Here is a 23,907-nt window from a genome sequence, read left to right as displayed (position 1 = left end):
GGCCACCATGATGGCATGGCTGGAGGTGCTGAGCATCAGTGTCATCAACTGAAGTCTGTATCTGCCACACTTGCACACTAGCTGCAGCTGCAAAGCAGCCAGCTATTCTTGTAGTAAAATCTTCTGCTGGACTTGCCACATGCATCTTCCTCAGAAATACACATTTTTGTCTAATTACCTAGGATGAGAGAAAAAATAAGACAACTGCAAGTTTTGATTTTGAGTGTAATAAAACTAGTTTATTTACACAGTAACATGAATGCCACAGAGTACACAGCAAAGTACCACAGCAAACCAGAGTGTAACTGCCCCAATCACAAAGGAAGGCTTGAAGTTTATATACTTATTTATATAAAAATGTGTAAATATCAATATGAAGCACCAGATAAAGCAATGCAACCAGGAATTCCAAATACAAATTACCTACAAGAATGGATCTGAAAAAAAAAATAAAATCCCTTATTCAAGGGATTTAAAGAAATCCCATTTATAAAAGTCCACTGATTTTGGAATCCCTAATTTAAAAATAAATTTCCCTCTTTTATTAAAAACAAGAGCATATTCTTAAATGCTCAGCATAATTAAGTTTTAAAAGAAAAAAACCCAAGGATTTCAATTGCAAAACCTTCTAATACCAACAAGCCAAAGGACAAAGAAACAGAAGTTTTGAGTCATTTTTTAAGAGGTGTTCTTTATGAAGGGACTATATTCAAATTTACATACTCTTAAATATATATTATATATACAATATATAATATATATATTTTCAGGCAAAAAGGGACCAAGAATACTTTTGGGATACAAAAATTCATATACATACATATATATATTAAAATATGCCCAACAGGCACTCATATATATATGTATGTATGTGTATATATATATATATATGAACAAATATTTCATCCATGTAAAAAAAGTTCCAACCTCTTCTAAATCCCTGAAATCTTACCCTTTAATTTATGGAGAAAAAAAAATAAACTCTTCATAGTCTGAAGTACAAACCAAATTCTCAAAATCTGTAGAGTGGTAAAATGCTTATGTACAGGTAAAGTCGAGTATTTCATGTCTCACTGGCAACTCTGCTTGATCTGAAAGCATTCTGTGGTTTCCAACTAAATGCCAAGTGGAACACCAATGCAACAGTTATAGGAAATTATTTAAATTACATTCTACACCTATTCAAAATCACCATCCTTCTAATACTGCATCCAGATGAGTAATAAAATCCATACAAACGCCTACTAGAAATTCTCTGCAACACAACAGTGGGAAATACTTGCTCCTTCTTCTGAAGAAATTTATCCCCAGTATTTCTTCTGAGAAATATTTTTTGTGTATTCCTCTCTTGAAGTGTTTGGAATCCAGATGAATTGTTTACAGAATATTTCCACAGGTGTATTTATATAGAGGTATTTAAAATTCTATTCTGCACATCTTTGATGTTATCTTCCTGCATAACTAAATCATCAACACATCTCTCTCTACATGGACTGAAGGGCTCTGTTCTCTAGGCTTTAGGAGTTTTAGCAGAACCAACCCTACCTCTGCAAAATCAGAGTAAAATAGATGGCTTAGTCACGCAGGGAATAATGGTCATGTACTGTTTCTACAGAGAAACAGCTTAATTCCTATTTGGGGAAAGTGCATTAAAAAGTCTGATTCTGTTTCCATTGTATCCCTCAGAAAAGTTAAAATTTATTTAAATGAACACAGGACTATTAAATTTATATTTACATATGAGTTTAATTGCTATTACAAAAAAAAGAAATTAATTTAGGTGGGGGATCTCAGCACAAGAATTGAGAAACAGATACATTTCATTTCAGCAGCAAATACTATTTTTACATGTTAAAGTTAAGGACCTACAGTGTGAAGCTGCTGAATAAACTCTCCAAGTAGGTGAACCCTAACAGATGTGATTTATTTAAATAATGTATTTCTCTCTCTAATATGTGGAAATTCCCCTGTGTTAAAATGTCAAGATGATCGATTCATACCTTGTGGGCGCTGCCGGGATGTGCGTAGCATAAAAGATTGAAGGTGAAACACCTCTGTAAATGCTGCAGGCTTTCTTGTCTGTGGGCCAGCAACATGACATCCTAGCTTGAGTTACTGATTTCATCATATCTGAATATTGAAGTAAGACCAGGCTTCTATATTTCGACGTTCCAGGGGCTCCAGAATAAAATTCTGGATTCCCTCATTCCTGAAAATCTGTAGGGAAGTTACCAGTAGATTCTCTTTATATTCACCAGGTATTGACTGGATCAGATCTGAGGTTTGAGAGATTAGTGAGTAAGTAATCCCCATTTAAGAAATACAAAACATAACCATTTTCCATAACATCTCAGGAGTAATTTTTTACAATTGTTTTAACAGAGCTTTGCATTTCACACCACAGAGTATGGTGTGCAGCACATCCACTACCTACAGCAGGAGCAGCCCATCTGACCTTCACTGCTTCTTCCAGACTAATCAGATTCCTCAGCTCCTGGAAGCTGAGTGTCTGCAGTAGATTGTCAAAGCAATAGGCCTCTTTTGATGCTGTGGTCAGTCTAGACCAATTGACTTGTTATCCACTGTTATTCTCCCTGTGCAGATCCCAAATTTGAAAGCCCACAGTTTTGTTACTTCAGGTTTATGCTACACTACAAGCAACTTAAAAAGAACTCGTTCACATAAACTCCAGAACCAAATCTCACTGAATAGATCAACCCAGTACCATACAAAGTACAGCATTTAATTTTGTAAAGACTTTTGCAACTTAATGTGGGCAGTATTATTTCTAGGGCTATTATGAAAAGAATAAGATCTCCACCACTGACCAGCTACATTTTAGGTTTTGACAAGGCACTAAACATTGTGAATCCAATCACTGTACTCTCTCTGTAACATTAGAGAGGTTTTTAATGGCTCTAATATGATCAGAAACCACTCATCGTAATTCTCCAAAACAAGCATTTGATTTTTCCAGAGATTAGTTTCCACTGGAAAAATCTTTAGAGTTCATGTTAAAAATATTTGAATGACAACTTTTATTAATAGAAAAATATATATTTACAGTCAATACTGTTATCTTAGATTTGCAGCTCTTCCTATTTCTTGAACTCAACTGAAAGTGCAACATTGCTAAAAAAAATTTCAAGATCTGTGCACATATTCAAGTAAGATATAACATGCACAGCCAGGGGTTTTGTTCCTGTCATACACAGGATCCCAGTTACAAACAGAGCGGGTTTTTTTCCTTTTGCCTAGCAATTATGCTGTAGCATTCTTAGGATTTGTTTACAATCAGTTTAATACATACATTCTCATATATTTATGTGGCACAATCTGTTGCTAGTATGAAGGGCCACCACAAACACAGTTACAATCATCAGCTATGGGCAAATCTGCAAAGTCAGCCTCAAGCTCTTCAAGGAATAGCTCGGGACCGATTGTGTTTGACTACTTTGACCATTCTTTCTTTTTTAAAGAAAAAAAACACACGACATTACAAATAGCTAAAGTTTACCCAGTGCTGCACAAGAAAGAGATTGGTAGTGAACATCTATCCATGCTTGATTATGCTGCAGAGCTAAAATGAGTATTGGTTCATCACAAAAGTTACAAACTGAAATTAGATAGCTAGAGATACAAAGGCTTCGGACCACCTGCATTAAATGCGTATGGTTGTAAAACATTCAAAATTCAACTTTGCATGTACGTGTTGACATGAAAGTGGCACTGAGAACATGCATCCAGAGACACCTACCAGCTTCAAGGAATCAGCCCACTGCGATGGCAGTGGTCCAAGAATTGCTTGTACAGCCTGTAGGAGTTAGGCAAGAAGTTATGTGCACACATGCACTACGAAACAAACACAAAACCAGACCACAGAGAACAAGAAGCTCTACTCATAGCTCAACACATTGTAACTAATAGCTAATAGATAGTATGTGAGTGACTTGTCATGCTCAGTGTATTTAATCTATGAGAGCATTGCCCTCCTGTGTCCAGATAAAGGAGGGCTGCACTGAACGTGTGTGTGAGTCTCTGTGAAGGTTCTTCTGTGAGCTGCTCAGCAGTAGTGTAGAAACTTGCTTTCCTGATGTAGTGGGATTACCTCAACCACATACATTGCACTTGGGCTTTTAATGCACTGTCCTCTTTTTCTGCATCAATGCCGTCATCCCTAACCTTTTTGCTGAAAAGGGGAAGAAAAAAATATATATCACATTAAAATATATTATCCTTATCCTTGCCTGATCCTTCACTGATACAGGTGAATCAAACAGAAGAATAATAATCAGAAGTTTCAAAAAAATATTTAGAAAGGTCACAAAGACAGTCTATACTACAGCACAATCGATGTAGGCTTCCACACACAATTCAGCTTAGCTCTGATAGATGCCAGAGATACAGACATTTCAACTCCTCCAAATGTACGGTGTGGATCCAGAGCTAGTTTTGCTGACTTTTAAGCCTGCAGGACTGTTTGTTCAGTTTCCATGCATCTGGTCCAAGCATGCATATGCTGTATAAAGTGGCTATTTGTTTCAAGGCTGAAGTGAATTGATTCCTCACAGTTTTAACAATTAAAATGAAACATCAATCCATAAAAAGAACACATGGATATCTGTGCATTTATGTGCCAGTAAAGTAAAGGAAGGGGCTGCAGATCTAGCATCAGGTAAAGGCTGGTGTGTAAAGTGAACACTGTAATGTACAGCTTTAAAAAATACATACAAGAATTGCACATAGATCCATAGGAGAGAAGCACAGGCTCATAACTAGGGCTGTCTGCTTTCCATCACCTGGGTCAGAACATTCAGTATCACTTTTCCCCCTGCATCCAGATCAATTCTTCAAAGCAATTCAGGAAACAATTCAGAGCCTAGCAATACTGAGCAAAGACACCGTCTGTACAACTGCAGAGGTTCCATAGGAAACAGCCATTAGGTCAGGGAAGGAAGTCAACAGCGGCCTCTGAAAGTGAAAAGCTCCTTCAGGTTAAGTTTTTAAAAATTCTGTCTCGAATCCTCACTAATTCCTGCTCTAGTCCAAAACTCTACAATGCTCTTTAAGCTATTCTGACAACATTCCATTATTAGGCTGTTGTCTATAGCAACATTAGAAAACGCTAGTTAAAACAAAAAGAGAGATGCAGCCAAACACTGCTGTGGGAAAAATGGATCACGATACTGTTGGCTGTGGCTGCCAAACTTATCAGCTCCCTCAATAATTAGACAACAGTGTTTCTGCCCCCTTGTTTCTACCCTTCAGAGAACTGTGTCTGCAGTAGAAGTGTCTCCATGTGGCCTGTTAGCTACACACAGACAAGCTCTAAACATTTCTATCTCCTGCCAGCGTACCAACAGAGCCAATTTCAGTCCCACTTCACAATATGGCACAAGTGACAAGAGAGACCAAAATAAAACACAAGAGGTGGCTGTTATTTTGATCCCCAGTCCATAGCAGTGATTGTCAGAAAGGTTATGTACATCCTATCCATTTCAAGTCAGGCTTTAGTGCCTTTTGCCATGGAAGGGGAATGTCAATTGCCCACCATGTGTTGTATTGTTCTTGTATAAATGTAGTAACAGCTACAGTACATCAACAGTCCAGGCTGGTGAATGTCATGTAGGAAATGGGATAGATGAAGTGTGCATACTCTGCTTTTTAATGCAGACGTCTTAAGCTAAGGGGCAACAGTCTGATTAAGGCAGCACTGTTGAAATTGTGGATCTGTGGTTAGAAAGGATATAGGTAGGCAGTGAGTCAGAGGCAGTGAAGGAGGGAAGAAGACTGAACACCAATGCTTACTGCCCACTGACACTTGCTGCAGTCAGCAGGATAACCACATCTGGAAAGACAAAAAGGAAGGTGTAATGTGTAAAAGAAAGATCAGGATCTGTTTGGTTGAGACCAAAGGAAAGAGGAGTCCAGCCCGCTTGTGGAGGGCTGACTAAGCTAAGAGAAAATTTTGCATGGTATGTGGAATGGAAGCAAATGAGTGGATCATTCATCTCACATTTACAACTAATTCATCTCTGCTTATGGTTACTGCTATTCACTAACCAATGCTACACAGAAATGGCAGAAACTATCCAGAAGAGGAGGGCAATTTGTTTACTGCAGTGGTAGAAATAGTGGTATCAAAGTTTGCGCTCCTTTTCAGCTAGATACTAATCATGTTACATACTGTCTGATCCAAATGCAGTCGTGTGTATATATAATCAATCCCTAACAGGCCTGGCAAAACAGTAAAGTTTCTGTCACATTGGGTACATGATGCAGTTTCTCCAATTAGAACCTATTTGCTCAGAGTTGCTGGCTTTGATACCTGGGCTATTTTTTAACACTTGTACAAAGTGTGAGCCCTAGGGCAGGCTGGGGTGAGGGCTGGGGTGGAGGTGGGGGGTGCTTCATGAAAAGCAACAGGCTCTACAAACTAGTGCTGCTGCATGATTCTCACAATGCGATGAAGTGAGTCTATAGTGGCAAAAGCCAGATACTGACAACAAAGCCAGTCTTCCAGAATAACTCCACAGTCCCTGTCCAAGGACTTCTCTGCAAACTTGATCATCAGCAGCGTCCTTTTTATATCCAGCCAGTTCTGAAGTACGGCATCTCTCCGCGAGGGGTTAGAAGATGTACTTAGAGCATGGAACAAGTCCTCACGTGGACCCCAAAGCAAACACTGAAGGATTCCCTTGGCTTCTGATATCAGGATCCTCTCTGAAGGGTTGGGATTCAGCAGGAAGCTGGCAAGTTGTTGAAGCCCTTGAGAGTAGAGGGAACGGCAAGGAATCTTGGGGAGATCAGCACGAGTATACTCCTTCTCCTTCAGCTCTGGATTCTCATCAAAGGGATTGGGCAAGTGCAGCATTTCGTAGATGAGGATGCCAGTCTGGAACTCATCACACTTTTTGTACTGTGTTGCAGTGATGATTTCTGGAGCCAAGCGCGACTGATCCCGTAGGATCTCAGGATCCACCATGTGACTCTTCTGCTTGGCCTGGGAAAAATTGCTTACTATTAATCTGGCTGGGCAAGCAGTGTTGGTACTGGGTTCCACGGACTCAGAGGTCAGAGGGCTGCCTCCTGGTCTGGAATGAACCAGCAGCAGGTTCTCTAACCGCAGATCACAGTGTGTGATGTGATAGGGTTTCAGGTGCTCCAGGCCCAAACACAGCTGTAACAGGAGTAGACAGACCTGCCTCTCATATAAATCTGGGCTTTTTGCATGGCGGGGTGCAGATTCTCGCACAAAGTCAGCCACCGTTAAGTATGGGACCTCCCTCGTGATGACCACAACACGGCTGCGTGGCTTGCTGGTGGTCCCCTGGTTGCTTGAGCTGTCTTTCTGTGAAGCCTTTGTATTGGAAGGAGCGTCTCTGTTCTTTTGCTCAGGCTCTTTCTCCTCTTCTTCCTGCTCCTCTTCTTCCACCTCTGGTGCTTCGGCATCCTCCCACGGAAGGAGACGAACTGGCACTTCAGCAAGGAAATGGCCACAGTCCTGTTGGATGTTAAAGTTGATAGCCAGACTCTGCCGGATAGATAGGCTGTGATAATACTGCTGGGATTCTTTAGCTTTGCTTTTACAAATCTGGGGGAAGAAAATAGACAGAAGAGACATAACAATAACTCATACATTTGCAAATTCTATGGTTGGTTTTTTTTTTAATATGTACTTTGTTGATGGGTATCCACAGTCTAGCCCTAAACAGAAGCACTGAAAATTTTTTTACTGAACTGACCTTTGGCAGACTATCTTAACGCATGTAACAGTTTTATTCTGTGTTGTTCTCTCAGCTTTGTGTGAAGCTTGAACAAGATAAAAATAATCAACAGCAATAGGAGATACAAAGAAACATGCACACAATATTTGAGCATATGATCAAACGATCACACACCCACAGGAATGCACTGTCATCACGTGTCTTTTCTGTAATGCATCCATATGAACTAAACTTCCATTATGTTTATAGGGACAGGACAGGTTTCTCTTTATCCTGCCATTTCAATTTTCTCCTGCCTCCATCCCTAAGAAGCAAGATTTTAATGTTTCAGAGCTTCTAAAAACTGTTCTGCCTTAGCTTTTATTTTTCCTTTATGAGTCCAGTAGCCTACTGTGCCATCAGCTGACTTACACTTTACCAGTAGGGAATCTCATTTCCACTCTGTCCTATGCATTTTACAGGGCATTCATGAACTTAAAAGTACGATGAATATTGCGGTAAATTAATTTACAAGTGAGAAACACAGAAGATCACAAAGACTGTACCATCTGTGCTACTTTGTTGTGTTGCACAGAGGGACAACTGCAAATGAAATTCTGTGCAGAATGAAAGCTTGCTAATCCCAAACTGATAGCTTGTTCTTGGCATAGCCTTGTTTTCCAAGAAGGTCAGTTTGAGCTCTGATTGACCTCGTTTTCTTGATCTGGCTTTGACTTTTTAATGATGTGCCAAAATTCAGAATGCTACTCTGCTGTGACTGAACTTGGAATGGGCTAAAATTTTAACATATGTAGCTTTATTTTGATCTGAAGCATGAAGTTCTGGGATGGCCTTTACTGCCAAGAAGCTCCACTAGGAAACTGAATACCAAAAAAACATGCTAGCACACTGTGACAAACTAAACATAACTAGAAAATAATTGCCTGCTGCCTCTAGGAAACTGTCAGCCAAATTCAGCCCAATACTATTTACTTCTGCACTGCCCTATTTTATACTTGGGACTGGAACCATCGCAGAAATCCTAAGGTTTTACTGCTAGAACTTCTGCTGCCCTGTGGCAATCAAAGCAATAAATTTTAACTGCTCCTTTTGAGCTGTCTGCACCTTTGCAGTTCCTGTTATCCTACCTGAACTGCATTGCAACACGTGGCTGTGGCCAGAACACACACATGCTGCAGGCCATAACCCTGCTGGTTTTTTTTTAGATCTGTATTGTTCTGTGTGGACTCTGAATCATGATTTCTGTGTGTCTGTCTGTGATACTGTACAGTAATTTCCTTAAGAATTTTAAACTGGAAGTGGAAGTAGTTTACCTCACTGACAGTAATTATCTTGTCTAACTATTATTGAGTTTGTTGGTTTTTTTAATAAAAACAATCCCTGCTGTATCACTGCCTTAGGGATACTAAGATGTAAACTCATCCAATCCACTTTGTACAAAACACTAGTGCTTACTGCTGCGTTTACTTTAGTGTTAACTTTTCCACTACATATTTGGAATTACTGATAAGACTGTGGTTTAAGAGGAATGTTTATCCATATTGTCCTGGATCTATCAACTACTTAGAAGGTGGTACTGCACTTAGTGAAGGAAAAATACCTGAGGGACTGGATTTTTACGGAAACCTTTCCTGTAAGGGAATTTCTTGGAAAAGTAGTTTTCTGATCATGAATTATTTACTGTTTTTATTTATAATGTTTCAGTCAAAATGATTTCTACATGGCTGCAACTTTTTTGCACAGGATATTTACTAGATCAGGTGACAGTGAAGGAAAAAGCCTAATACAATGCTTTGAAACAACACACCCCTACAAACAATACTTCTGATTATCCACAACAACAGAACAAGTTGTGCTTGTTCACCAAATTTATCAGAGCAGCTTTTGCTGGTGATTCCACCAGAATATAAAGGTGCACTGGTACATCCATCAATGGTACATCATTCATACTGCACAAAAGGTTCATTCTTTTAAATTTAATTCAGCAGTAGTCAAATGGTTAAAGCTTAATGTTTGGTAGTGCTTCTGGAATTTCTACTTGTGGAGATAAAATATGAAAATGTAATGATTTGTTTTTACTTATGCATTAAGACTCTTGACACTGCTTGGGATGAATCTCTTGTTTTCTACAAAGAAAATAATAATTATAAAATCCCATGATCACATTTTTTTCTCAAATCTAATATTAAAATCATAGAACTTAAAAAGTGTCTGAATTGTTACCCAGTGTTGCTTAGGTAGTTCTACAAAACTCAAAAGAACTACATAAATGTCCACTGTCCAAAGATGTTGTTCCATTTACACTTTGAAAGTGTATTTCTAAGGCTTGATAAAAAATAACAGGACAACTACAGTTTGGATTCAATAGGCACACCAGTAATTTTAATGTCACTACTTTTGACATCCTGTTTTGAGGACAAGGGATTTAAGATGGCAGGAATACACAACTTATTTGTTGGAGAGACATTGTAATTCAGCTCACACAAAAAGTACTCAAAATAGATTTGTTAAAGCTAAATTCCCCAAATCTCTGCATAATGTAATGGCAATCTGACATGAGATTTTGTACAAATGTGATCCTGGACTGATGGCTTGTAAGTCAAAGATCAACTTGGGGCAAATATTAAGACAAAGTTGAAATCTAGTATAACTGATTATAGGGGAAAAAAATATCCAGTAACCACAGTTTAAACAATGCTATATAATTAAACGTATTAGCATAGAGAATGCAGTAATGAAAATATGCGCTGAAGAAACACACAACTGAAGAGAACCTAACTCAGCTGAATGTATAATGTTTAAGATATGTGAAAGAGAAAATGGAAAGACAGTAGTAATCCTGTATGCTGGTCCTGCTTGGCTTTTAAAGAAACCAGAGAACATGTGTAGTGAGAGTATCACATGAAGTGCTAGGGAGGGTATTTTTAAGAGTAACTTTTCCTCTCATTGTAACAGCACATGGTGACCTCCTGCCCAAGGACGTTTTGTGGATATTTCACTCACTCTCAAGACCATCACACCTGCAATTAATTGTGTTAGTCTGAGAACAATTTTTAAGGCATGTGAATTAAGAGAGAAAAAAAATCATATTTGACCATGCTATGTTGCTGCTCATTCTTCTCACTGGCTTTCTACAAAAGAAGCATATTTAAGAGGACAGTAGATAAGAAAAAAGTACATAGGTCTTGCCTGTCAGAGAATACTTTAAGAGCAGGTCCATACTGTGCAAAAAGGAATCACGTGAGCGATAACCCAAACCTGCTTACGTAGAAAAATACCACTTTGGGTCCTACAAGCAACCATTTTTGTGTCATTGCAATAAACCCAAAAAACCCCAAACTGAGCAATGCCAGACTGTTGATTCTGCAACCAGAGTCGATTGCCAGATATACTCATGGTCTGGTTCTTGGCTGATTTGCCAAGACGCCACTGGATGTGGCATCTACAAGACATCCATATTTCCTTTCACATCTTGTCAGAAAGAGGTCCTTTCATAAGTGAAGAAACATGAATGGTTATGCCCACAAATCTGCCTTAAAAAGATGCCTTTTCAAGTTTCAGAAGAACCTATCACTTGCACCAATCTTATCTTTCAGTTTTTTATCCCTTTCCTGTACATGACCATGCAGGAGCGGTAACAACATTTTGTTCCTGTAAAGCATCACCCTTCTGGGAATGTCAAAAAGCTCTATTAGGAATAATCAATTAGGCCTCACACCTGTGTTTGGCAATAAACGTTTTATCTCAGTTCCAACAGGAAGGAGTCAGGAGTTCAACGATTTACTCAAGGTCACACAGGAAGCTGTGAGTCTCTGCTGTCTTTCTCACTATCACCCTACCAGATAAGCATTGAACGCTGTAGAATAAGCCGCTCAGGAAGAACTACCTATATAAAAGTCCATAAAGTAACAACATCTAGTGAGATACCTGCCAACTATTTATTGATATATTAGGAGCAAATCTATTAAATCTTACTTATGTGTTAGCTGAAGAATAAACTAGACACAAATCAACTGTTTGTTTAGTAAAAGACCACAAAACTTAACACTGACAAGTTTCACTCTTTTCTTAGTGTAGCTTATATGGCAACACTGATGGCTAGACAGAGCTTTTGAAAGGCTGGTAATGCACACTGGTGAAAATATAAGACCTTGTATGGGAATGGAAAGATACTTTACCTTTAAAATTACATGGCTCTGAAAATGGAGAATTTTGAAATCTTCCCTATCTACAAGGAATAATTTAGCATCATCTGCTTGCAGATGAATCAAAGGATTTTGTTACTGCAGGTTTCCAAAAAACTGCTGTCATGTGTTAAAATAATACAGCTTTTTCTTCAATAGTTCATTAAACAATGACTATGGTAAAGACTGAGTTGTGTTGATTTGTTTCAATAATTTTGGTGCCGCAAGAAAAACGGATGAAACAGCAGATACCAAGGCCACACATGGTTCTTTATAGAAGGAAGCACCTGTGTCTTGGGAATGTTCATTTTCAGAGTGCTGCTGCTTTGCAAGCAGCACACACTTATATTTGTAGGACCTATCACTACTGCGTGTGTTGCAGATTATGGTTATTGTTGTTAAATGTTGTCATTGCTGTCTAGATTACCCTTTTTCAAGCCCCTCTTACCTTGACTGCGTAATTGTTGAGAGGATCTTTTGCATATGAAGCTGGGTAGTAAACTGCATCGCCTGCCTCGCAGCATGGCTTGTCACTGGTTAGCCTGAAATCTGACCAGCTGTCCACCCCGAATCGCAACTGGTCTTTCTGTCCAGCCATGAACAAGTCTTCACATTTAAGTGCCAGCTTCTTGAGTGAATCTGTGTGAAGGCTTCGGATTTTACCTACCACCTCTTCCCAATTTTCAATTCCTCGATAAAGTGCTTGCCTTTGTGGCTTCTGGACACCTTTGCCCTGCTTAGTCTGTGAGATGCGCCTCCCTGTCAGAGACTCCATGCTATTGGAACACCGGTCCTTAATACTGATAGTGGTTAGGCTGGAAACACTGTTAGTTGCTGAGGTGGTTGCCCTTAGTTTTTCTGTAGGCCTGTCCAAGGAATCTCCAGACTCATTGTCCAGTACCTTGAGCTCCAGGCTGACCGAAGAGCAGGCACTGCTTGCTTCCCAGTTGGTGTCGATATCATAGGTGGGATTGGCCACAATGCACAGGTTGTTCTCCAGAGCCTGCTTCTGGAGTTCTCTGGGAGTTGGCTCTGTGTTAGCTCTCAAAATTGTTTTCTTTGGCAGTGGAGGTGGTGTTGGTTGTAAGTTGTTCATTGTCTCCTGGTCTACTAGTCCTCCAAAGGCAATGGCATCATCCAAAGCTCCCTTCGGTTGCCTTGGCTGTTTTGGAGGTATCATGGCTGCTCTGGACTGTCCTGTAATAAGATGACAATAGTAACAGAAGATACGTTGCATGTGCTGTTCATATCTGCACTCTGAAAACAAGTTTAAGGCAAAAAAAAGTGCAGGTAAACTAGGACACCCCCACCCCACCCACCTCCCATAGTTGAAGAAAACCTAAACATATATCTGAAAAGATGAACTAATTAGAAACCAAAATCATTAAATCTGCATCACTACATACAGGCAGTTTTTATTTGACCTTGGCCTACATATTAACATCAGTTTCAGTGCTAGCAATGTTGCCTTTTTACATCCCATGGGATTAATGACAAAAAACTGCAATGCAAAACCAAACGTCAGTTTTGGCACCCTGGTCAAATTCCAGTTTCAGTAATTATACCCAGCCTCACATAATTCATTCTGCAGTCTATCAACTATAGTATTATTCCTTACTTCCTATTCAATTCTGCTAAAATTATAGGTGGATGCTGCTAAGAGGTTTTGCACTATTTCTTTGATAGGTACATTCCTCTGGCAGGTAAGGTGATTTTTTATATATAACCTCACCTGGTATCGCTTGGATTGGAAATGTGCTAAAAAGGCTGTAAGCATTACTTCAGAGTGGAAACCAGAAAACTTCAGACACAATGTAATTTAGATACCTAGGTGGTCACATCAGAAAGTCAGAATTGCCCTAGCAGATTGATGAGGTGAAAACAAGGAAGTTAAGCCTACTTTCACTCAGGCTGAAAGTGTATTGCCACTGCTTTCAATGAGAGTAGGATCATATTCTGAGATTACAAACCCAGAAGTATTTTTTACCCTACAATTTAAAACTCACACCCCCTCCCTGCTAACCGTAACTTTCTCTAATACATTTCCCTTTTTCACTTCCATGGGTGCCTTTGTTGGCAATATTATGTTCATAGATAAATTGACACAGATTCATTCAAGAGATTCCAAATGGCAGGCTACATCATGAAAGCATGGAGTATTTCCACTGACAGACTACTTTCAAACATTTGCGTGTTTCTAGGGAAGATAAACTTCCTGTCATGTGTTTTGGATAGCTTTGAGAGAGGACAGTTATGTTTTACAACTGTCACAGTCCTTGGAAATGAAGAATAAATAAAAGACAATAAAATAATATAGATAAAAATCCCCCAATACAAGTGACCAACTTGCTGCTCTGGGACACTCAAACAGTTGTTACTTATATCAAGATGAGATTTTTCCACTCTTAATAATCAACTGCTATTTTCAGAGAGATTATTTTACAAGTTTTCTGCTACTCCTGTGAGGTTCATTGACTCTCCCAGTAAGGCAGGAAGCCAATTTTTACAGTTGCAACACAGCATACATGAAAAGGATGCTCTGGATAATTGCAGCTGAGCATCTTTTCTAATAAGGGAACAAGAAGTAGAAGGGCATTACAACTATTTGAGTATTTATTATTATGTTGAATCACAGAATTGTTTAGGTTGGAAAAGACCTTTAAGATCATTGAGTCCAACTGTTAACTTCAAAGTCCACCAACCTAACACCACCAAGTTGACCAAATCCTTGTAAAGAGAAGACTGAACTGGAATGCTGAACCAAACTGGGGGGATCTCAGATTCAGATTTGAATTACATCTCTTTGGTCCATAATTAATAATAAATGACTTTGGAGTCTATGAAAAGAAAAAAGATAGCTTCCTTTACACTTGAAAATATGTTGTTACAGTTTTTACAAATACATCAAACTAAGATCCTCTTAGCCAGGACGCAAAAAAACCTGGAATGCTGGGTTAGAATACTGAAAAGGACTTCCCAATTTCAGATAATGAGAGAGGACTGTACTTTTATATGTATCCACAAACAGAATAGCCTTGGCTCTTGAATTCTTAACAATCATTCTCTTTTCAATCATTCCAAAGAGACACCATCACAAATACAAGTTATATCTCTATCTTCTGTTTAAGCTCAAGGAACTCTCAGAAAAGCCTTATGGATTTTGTGGTAAGGCTGCATGTAGGGAACGGAGGTTTTGACATTGATAATATGCAGCTGTGGCCTTGCTTTGACAATGTGCAGCTGTGAGCCTGCAGCAAAGAGGTAAATAACTTTGAGGGAGTGTGAGAAGAAACCTGGATGAGATAGAAACAAAGGAGGAATGTGATCTCACCTCTAGAAGATAAGGCGACAGTGTGAACAGCAGAGAGTAGCCTATAGTGAACAGCGGCTGGGCTCGTGGACAGTAGAGTTTGACCAATAATAAAGCTTTTAGCAGCACACATACAGAGTATGAAATTATAAAAGTTGTAACTAACAGTAAACGTCTTTGCTTCGCAATCCTTATGAAGTCGTGTCTTGTACACCACAAAAGGTGCCCCACAGTGGGGTTTTTTTCAGGAGGGAGGCTCACGGAGCCCAAACTGGTGCCATAGCCCAACTGAACCAGGATTTGTGGAAAATTTTGTGCACCCATCACCTACAATACAGGTAAGCAGTCGGGAACGACGGGAGGAAAATAATCCTGAGATCAACAGCGCAGTCTGGCTGCATTGCGCCGGCTGCTTGCAACTCAGCAATGAGCTGTGGTGGGTCCACAACTACTGACTCTGCTAGAATGGATCCCTGACAAGGTGCCAGACTTTCCACCTGATGGCACTTTGCAAATCCCTGCCTGGCAAGCGGTTGGCAGACGACTGTATGATGCTGCCGCGGAGGGGAACTCCACAGCGGGAATGCATTTAGAACCTTGGTGGCAAATTCTGGCTACTCATTGCCAAGTGTCAACTAATTCTACTAATGGTGCTAAACCAGGGGAGGCTGTAAATTCCGCCGACAGCGCGACTCAACACACTGTCAACGATAGCAACTCCACCCACACCTCCTCTGCCCCCAAAGCTCCTGTCACTGATTGCAGCAACCCTCACAGCACAGGACCAAGTGCAGGAACAGGACAACTCAGACAATGATTCCATTGACACTGAGAAACCTTTTGATCCAGGTCCTATAAGTCCAGAAAAGGAACCAGACCTTTTTCCTCCCCCCCTGACATGTTGACTGTATTTTTGGGGAGGGTGAAAGGGGGTCCGGGGGATCCGTGGTGGGAATGCAAGCAAGAAGCACTTAAGCGAGGTGATTTGGGAGTCACGATGGCATGTTCTGTGTTGTATTAGCTACATCAGCCTCCAGAGTGGCAGCCTGTGCAATATGAGGTTGTTAAAGAGTTAAGAAAAGCAGTGCAGGAAGGGGGGATTCACAGCACATTCACCATGTCCCTTCTTGAAGTGATGGCAGAGTCCTATACACTTGCACTGCATGATTGGCGGTCATTGCTTCGCATGGTACCAACTCCGACGCAGTGTATGATGTGGTTACCTGATTTTTGTGAGCTATGTGTAGTGGCCTCGATTGAAAACCTTAATTGGAGAATTGCTGTTAACTATGAGCAGTCGGCTGGGGAAAATAATTATGCTGATTCCGTGACTCAGGCGAGGTATCCCAGGGACAGTAGAGTTTGACCAATAATAAAGTTTTTAGCAGCGCGCATACAGAGTATGAACTTATAAAAGCTGTAACTAACTAATACTGTCTTTGCTTCACAATCCTTGCAAAGTCCATGCCTCGTACACCACAGCTGGGTATTTTAATATTCTAAAAAAGTGAATTCTGAGTAGGCAATGCTATTAGCTTTGTACCTGCCTGATCAGTGAAAACTGCATAGGACTACTCCCCTGGGTCATCACTTTTTAGCTCCCACAAAATAAAAATGTTCAAAGGCTAGAAATATGGGAGAACCCCTGCATATCTCTCTCAATTGTCAAGGTTGCTTAAAATTTAACATTCAGGGGATCCTCTACTGCTCCTTTCTGATCTTGGCATTGTGGTGAGCATCCTTTACAAGCAGCTGTTCCTCTCACCATTTGATATGCTGCAGCATGTGACACTGGTGTCAGCTGAGCAGTACAGGAACTCTATCAGAAAGCTACCTTTTGCAGAGACAAAGAGTGGCGTGATTCAGAGTCAAATGCAGAACTGATGTCTGCATGCCAGACACTCATCCAGATGCCAGAGTCTTTTGCTTAATCCTGAGACAAGTTCATTTCTACATTGTATCCAATGCTCTTACTCATCCAAACATGTGTCATCTTCCACAATTGCTTACTCTTACAAAATCTGTGACCTATGTACTTCTCCCCTGGCAACATTCTGTGTTAAAGATCACTTGCCTATTTTCTCATTCTTACCCTCTTCCCCACTATGCTAAAACAGCCTAACTGCTGGGGTTTTGAGAAAGGCTACTATTTCAGGAAGCAGTTTCTTAATATGCATTGCTTATGTGCCTTGCTAATCCAAGGACTGCACAGATGCTAGAGGGAAAGAGCAAGAAAACAAGTCAGAGCATGACTGACACCTCAAGCAGCACTGGCAGAAGCTCTCTCCAAGAAAGGTAAGATTTATAACAGTGTTTCTTCTCTTATTTTCTGTCTGCTTTAATAGCCCTGTCCTCCAAAAGCCATTCATACAGAAGCGTTGCCACTGCATCCAGTGACTTTCACTAGTTGTTGCTTTTGCATGGCTATTGGAACTGTGACATCAAAATATAATTGAAAAAAGTTTTCATAACCAGAAGTTGTCTTTGCAGATGTCTGGTGGGGGTGGCAGGATCCAGAGAACTGCATGTAAAAGTCATTATGCAGATACTCTTTCAAGTGTTCTCAGTCAAGGAAAATGAGTTTGTAAAACATGTGACAGTATGCATTCTCCCCACAAAAACAAATTTTCCATACTGAGATCTATCCATCTGTATTAAGTTTTTGAAAAGCTTCGTATCTGGACTGGTTTTATGCCAAGCTCTTAATGCTGTACATTTCCTTCATGTCCATTAGGCCAGTTTTTCCAGCTCAGGAATGGTGTACCTGTCCCACAGTTTTATAAATTCATTGTCTAGCAAGAAAAAGGTTGTCTTAAGTTTTGCCCCTGTCAAAGGCACAAGAATGTTCTTTTGCATACAAATACTGGCAGAGCACTTGCTTCTTTTTCTTGCCTATCATTTCCTTCTCCCCTTGCATGCTTAAAACCTGTCATTTCCTTACCTACTGCACAGACTCTCTGACATTACAAGGTTCATCCTGAGCTGCACTCTTGGGAGGCAAATGAAAAGGAGGAACAGGCACAATATTAGGCTATCACAGGGATCTTTGAAGTGGCTTCCAGACTGCTCAAAGACAGAACAAATTTAAGTCTTTATAGACAGCAGCTTTTTAGAGACTAATCTCACTAAAGATTAATACCTCAGTATCCAGACACCATGCAGAGGTCTGAAACTGTAAATCAGCCCTAACAAAAGCAGTGAAAATCTATTTTTATGGGTAACTGATTTATCATCAGACTTTGCATTATTACTGCTTTATGTTAGCTCATGAAACCATCAAATCTGACACCCTGAGCTCAGGTTTATTTCAAACTGATATTCCATAAGCACGTTTTTCTTAGAGCGATGACATGCATAATTATCGTTTCTATTTCTTGATAGTCCACATAACTTTCTTTTTTGCTTAGACCAGATAGGCAGCATACATTGTCAAGAAATTTCAGAACTGTGAAGGAAAATGCTTCTTTAATTGGGAAAACAACTAATGGTGAATTAGATAAGGCAAGTGGGTGATACACTGCATGCTTCCATCCTTCCTGAATAGAACTATGAATGCCACTTACATTGCTCTACAATAGATACTGTATGTTAGTCCAATACACCAATGACAGTAAGCTGCTTCTATACTTTCCCCAAACTCATTTTGCTCTTGACATGGCAATCCATCCTGCGTTCCGCTATATTCTTGAAAGTCTTTTTCTGATTACAAGCCATTACCATCTCTCATCCAAGGATAACGTCCCTTGTGGGAAGATGTGAATTAGAAAACAGAGCTGAGAACAATACGTCAGTATTCACAGTAGTGACTAGGCCATTACCATGATTACTAACTCTGTTCTCAGCTTTAGTGACCATTATAGTACTCCTTAATCCCTAATCCCCTGGTGTAGGGATTTATGTGAATGAACAGGACCCAGAGAGTTAAAATTGCCAAAATGACTCTCAGCTCTGCCATTCTCCAACTTAACACATCAGTCTGAAAAACACTGCATGTTTTGCATTGCCAAGAACACCAAAAATGAAAAATCATGCATGTACAATGTGTAACCAATCTTCCAAGACCACATCTATCAAAACCCCAACAGAGCTAAAATCAAACTGTAGACTCTTTACAGTGGAGACCTATGAGAAACAGGAATTTTGAGTGGCTTTTCTGCGTCTGAAGGAAACCCCCGTAAGACCGGGCTGGGCTGACCACATAGCTGGATTTTGGAGTGGTCCAACATCGTTGGCTTTGGCAGCCTCTGTTGACCTGTTTCTCCCCACAGCCAGGAATGGAGTCAGATGTCCCACTAATTTTCATGTCAGTACATCCCCATTTCATGTTACAAAGTCCAATTATAAAGGCTGATTAAAAAATTCACTAAGTAAAATCCACAGGCTGTACAAATTCCTCCTTGCTACCCTTGTCCTAGTACTTCCCCCTGGCCCTGTACTTAGATATTGATCATCCTTTGCAATCTGCATTTTCGTTATAATACAGAGCCTGGAGAAGATTTGTCTGTATCAATAGCAGATCAATTATACTGATCTTTAGTATCAGTACGAAATACATCACTCCTTAATAAACTCTTACCTGACTGATGAAAATAAGCAAACCAGTACACAGATATACACAAACATGAAATCCTATACTATACTCAGTTCTTTACACATTAATCATTAATTTAATAGATAAAAACCTTAACAGAGTGATTATATATACATGTACATAACAAAGGAAAGCTAAGATTTGTTAGGTAATATTCGTGATACACCTCCAGTTTCTCATCAATAATTTGAAACTGTGCACAGAACTGCAGTAAGATGAGCTGCAGGTACTAGATAAATAAAAACTTCAGATGCAACAGCTTGTCTGCCTTGGTGACTTGTCAGGTCTTGCTACCTGCCCTCCGTTATGCCATGTTAAAGATATTACCTGTACTAATCATATATTATACAAAATGCATCAGACTGATACTATAATTACTGTCTGTCACTGAACTGTCAGTTTTAGTCAACATGATTTCATTACCTTATAGCCTGCCTAAAGCACACTGCCATGGTCTAACTTACTGAGGCAATACTCCATGGCAGATGCTGTGATTTGGGATTTTTTCCAATGTCAGCAATCATAAACCCTAGACACTTTGCCTCCTTTTTTCAACTTCTCTGCAGGTTTATGGAGAAAAACAGCTAATAATAAATAATCTCTTCTTTTTTAAATGATAGGAGTACTATCCTGAGTATATTGAGAATATGTTAATCTACTTAGAGCAATATAAATTCAATCAAGACAATTTCCCCAACAAATTCAGACAAAGACAGAAAAATTTACAGATTTGTAAAGGAAAAGACTTTAATCATCTAGTTTAATGTCCTTCTTATCATAAGCTACAGGGTTTGCCTGAATTAACTTCTGTTATAAGGGTATGCCTTGAAAAAGAAACAGCCAGGCTCTACCTTACACATTTGAACATTTGTTTTTGCATCTAAATTCAACTGGCAGCCACTGGTTTTTGTTAAATCTGTTGATTATTGATACCAGAGGCACCCCTTGTCACAGTTCTGCTTGCTACATGAGCATCCACACCATGATCGTCAGACACTGTTTCTTTGATCAGCTAAACTGATTTGGCTTCTTGAATTAGTCCCTATTAAGTGCTTGCCACAATGCTATGAATTTTCAAAGCTTTCCTTAACAGAGTCTGTACAAAGTTTTTTTAAACATTCCCTGAACTGTGGGCACCAGGACTTGACTGTGGCCATGACAATTGCAGGGTAAAAATGAAATATATATAACCTCTCTACTGCTATTGAATTTTCATCCTCTTCATACACCCAGGAACACACTGGGCTCTTTCATCTTATCATCATGGTGGGACATCATGTTTCCTAAAAGCCCCAAGTCTTTCATGTTTTATCTGATTCCCAGGAGAATCCTCTATATTGGAAGTCTTGCCTGCATTTATTTATTTAAAGTTCCTAGATGTATGACTTTACATGTTTGATGAAATAACAAATATAGCCCGTGTTTCATTACACAAGCTATTCTCAAATTTTGCACATACAGTTTATTTCCTGACAAGTAACTGCTGGCACATTTGCACTTTTTGTGGGCGTGTCCGTAAAGTGATGATGGGACAAATCCTGTGGGAGCAGGAGAAAGCCAAACCAAACGTCCTTGAGGGCAGTACCCAATATAAATTACTACCTGACTGCAGATAAAAATTTTCCAAAGCTTGTTGCTATTTCTGCTCATAAAATTTCATGTGACATGTCACAACTGAAGATTAGACATTTACCAAAGTCACGACATAATATTACCTGCTTTTCAATAAACCCCATCAAATATGTATTTTAAAAGTTAATATTGTGCATTATGCTGCAAACTGAAATGTTGTTCACATGATACATTTTACAAACTGTAGTATGGAGCCATAAAAAGTTAACTGTAGAAACACCTGCCGCTGAAGCAAGAGTCAAACGTGATGTAAATTCTTGTATTATCCTTTATTTCAGTTAACACACAACACTATCTGCTAATTCTATGAAATATATGATTTTGCTGCTTAGGTGATGTAGGATACGAAAACAAGTAGGAATTATTTTATATCCCTACCTACTAATCTCTTGATAACTATGTGAATTAGAAAGTGAAGCTGCTAGAATAAACCAGGAAAAAGTTTGAACGGCAGCTAGAGAACTCAGTGCCATTTAGGGTAGCATTGCTTTTAACAACAGGCAGCAAGCTGCCAAAGGCAGACCAAATCAAGCCTAAAAGTTAATTTAACTCTTTCATACCTAAAATTTACTTTGGTGACAACAAATCTGCAAGTGACCCAAGGATGAGGGGAAGATTCTGAATAAAATGCTAGGGGGCTTCAGGTTTATATGGTTTTACAAAGGAGCATTCATTCACACACAGGAACGACACTGACAGAAATGAAGACTGATGGAAGTCATCACAGAATCACAGAAGTGTTTTGGTTGGAAGGGACCTCTTGAGATGGTCAAGTTCAATCTTCCCTGCTCATGCAGAGTCAGCTGGAGCAGGTTGTCTATGACCACGTCCAGTTGGGTTTTGTTTATCTGCACAGATGCAGGCTCCACAATTTCTCTGGGCAACCTGTTCCAGTGTATAATGGTATTTTGTTGCATTTCCCATGAGTTTACTACTTTCAGTTTGTGATGTGCAACATAGCACATAAGAAAATTGAGCTAAATTGAGTGAAGATTTTAACAGAAGGTTCACAATATCATTACTTTGGCTATGCAATGCAAGTAATCCCTGGACTGTATTAGCACTCTAGCTAAAAAATAGCAATCCCACCATGAGGAATAAGTGATAATTCATACATGAAGTGACACTTTAGCTTGATTCTTTTATATGTCAGTCTGGTTAGCAACATGGGCCAACAAGGCTATATATAGTTTTGATGTAGCTAGATCTACTGCATGGATTCTATCTGTAATGTAGCTATGTTCTAAATACATTGATGCAGATATGTATGTATCTCTCAATAAGTTGAAAATATTTCATTAGATCTTTGAGTAATTTACCATAAAAATTATAGATTTTAGTTTTCCTCTGTAAAGTTACAATTTCTTATCCTGGGCAGGGTATTTTTCCTCTATGCTTTACACACAATGCTTAATTAATGTTTTATTATCAGAACACACTAATAAGTTCCCCACTAATTCACATTGAAGTAAAGAAATGCAACAGTATCACTAAATGTTTAAGGAATCGAGGGTTTAATTTTTTTATTAATGTCTTATTTCATATTTTTTATAAAATATATTTATTTCATAATATAAAATAGAAAATAAATATACTTCATATCTATTATTATATTAATATAATATAAACCAATACAATTAATTAATAAAGACATTTGAGGGTTTAATATTTAGTCTTTGATCCTTCACACCTATGTGGACACGCTAAACCCCTGCATTTGTGAGCCATCTCAACGCTGTCTGCTCTTGTCCAAATGTTTAGTAAGTTGGTATGCTTGCAGCACAGGAGCATCACTGAAAAACAGTATTCAGATCTGTCGAACATTAACAATGTTTTTTGGTTTCTTTAGAAATCTGGCTGTCTGTATTCCTAAATTTGCAGTACTTCAAATCAAAAATAGGCTGGCAATCTTGATACTGTGTATCATGAGATGCTTCTTTGACTTGTTTGCTTATCTTCCCTCCAGATAAGCCCTGCATACACGTGTCTTTTTAATATTAGTGTCAGGAATTCAGTGATAGTTGAATAGACTGTGCAGAACCTTCAGGACATTCATATCAAACTTTTCTGAAGGAGCAAAAGTAAGCTCTCAGACTAGGATAAGAAAGGTTTTAGTCAACAGATAAAACTACTACAAATATTTTAGCAGTTATTGATGCTCTAAAATAAAAAGTCCTATCTTTTGTGGAAGTTTGGAAAAATACTGAAATCTACTTACTGTTTCTAAAGAAAATTAGGTAATTTACTTTGTATTTTAAACCTGTCTGACAAAAATTCCTTCCAAATAGATAAAAGAATGTGAGATGTTTGATATGAAGAGCAATTAAAAGATAGATTTTAAAATCATACAGAAAAAAAACCTTTGGAGTTTGTTGACTCTTCAGTTTCTTGGTTGTCTGTCTCAGGATGAGACAACACAATTTTATTTTCTGTAAATTAATATTAAAACGTTTGTCTTTACAA

General features: G+C 39.0%; 1 protein-coding gene across 6 annotated transcripts in view; it reads right to left on the bottom strand.

The window, feature by feature from the left end:
- Positions 1-1,726: 1,726 nt before the first annotated feature.
- The window catches only part of PEAK1 (pseudopodium enriched atypical kinase 1), a 118,369-nt gene continuing 96,188 nt past the window's right edge, over positions 1,727-23,907 (bottom strand). For all 6 annotated transcript variants that reach the window (XM_080396850.1, XM_080396847.1, XM_080396852.1 and 3 more), the window contains 2 exons: positions 12,360-13,108; positions 1,727-7,594 (listed from right to left, as the gene is read on the bottom strand). In XM_080396850.1, the coding sequence (XP_080252976.1) occupies positions 6,437-7,594; positions 12,360-13,108 (1,907 nt within the window). In that variant the 3' untranslated portion in view covers positions 1,727-6,436. The remainder of the gene's footprint in view (positions 7,595-12,359; positions 13,109-23,907) is intronic.

The sequence above is a fragment of the Falco punctatus genome (genome assembly GCF_963210335.1).
Source record: "Falco punctatus genome assembly, chromosome: 7".
NCBI lineage: Eukaryota > Metazoa > Chordata > Aves > Falconiformes > Falconidae > Falco > Falco punctatus.
This window is presented reverse-complemented; position numbering and strand designations above follow the sequence as displayed.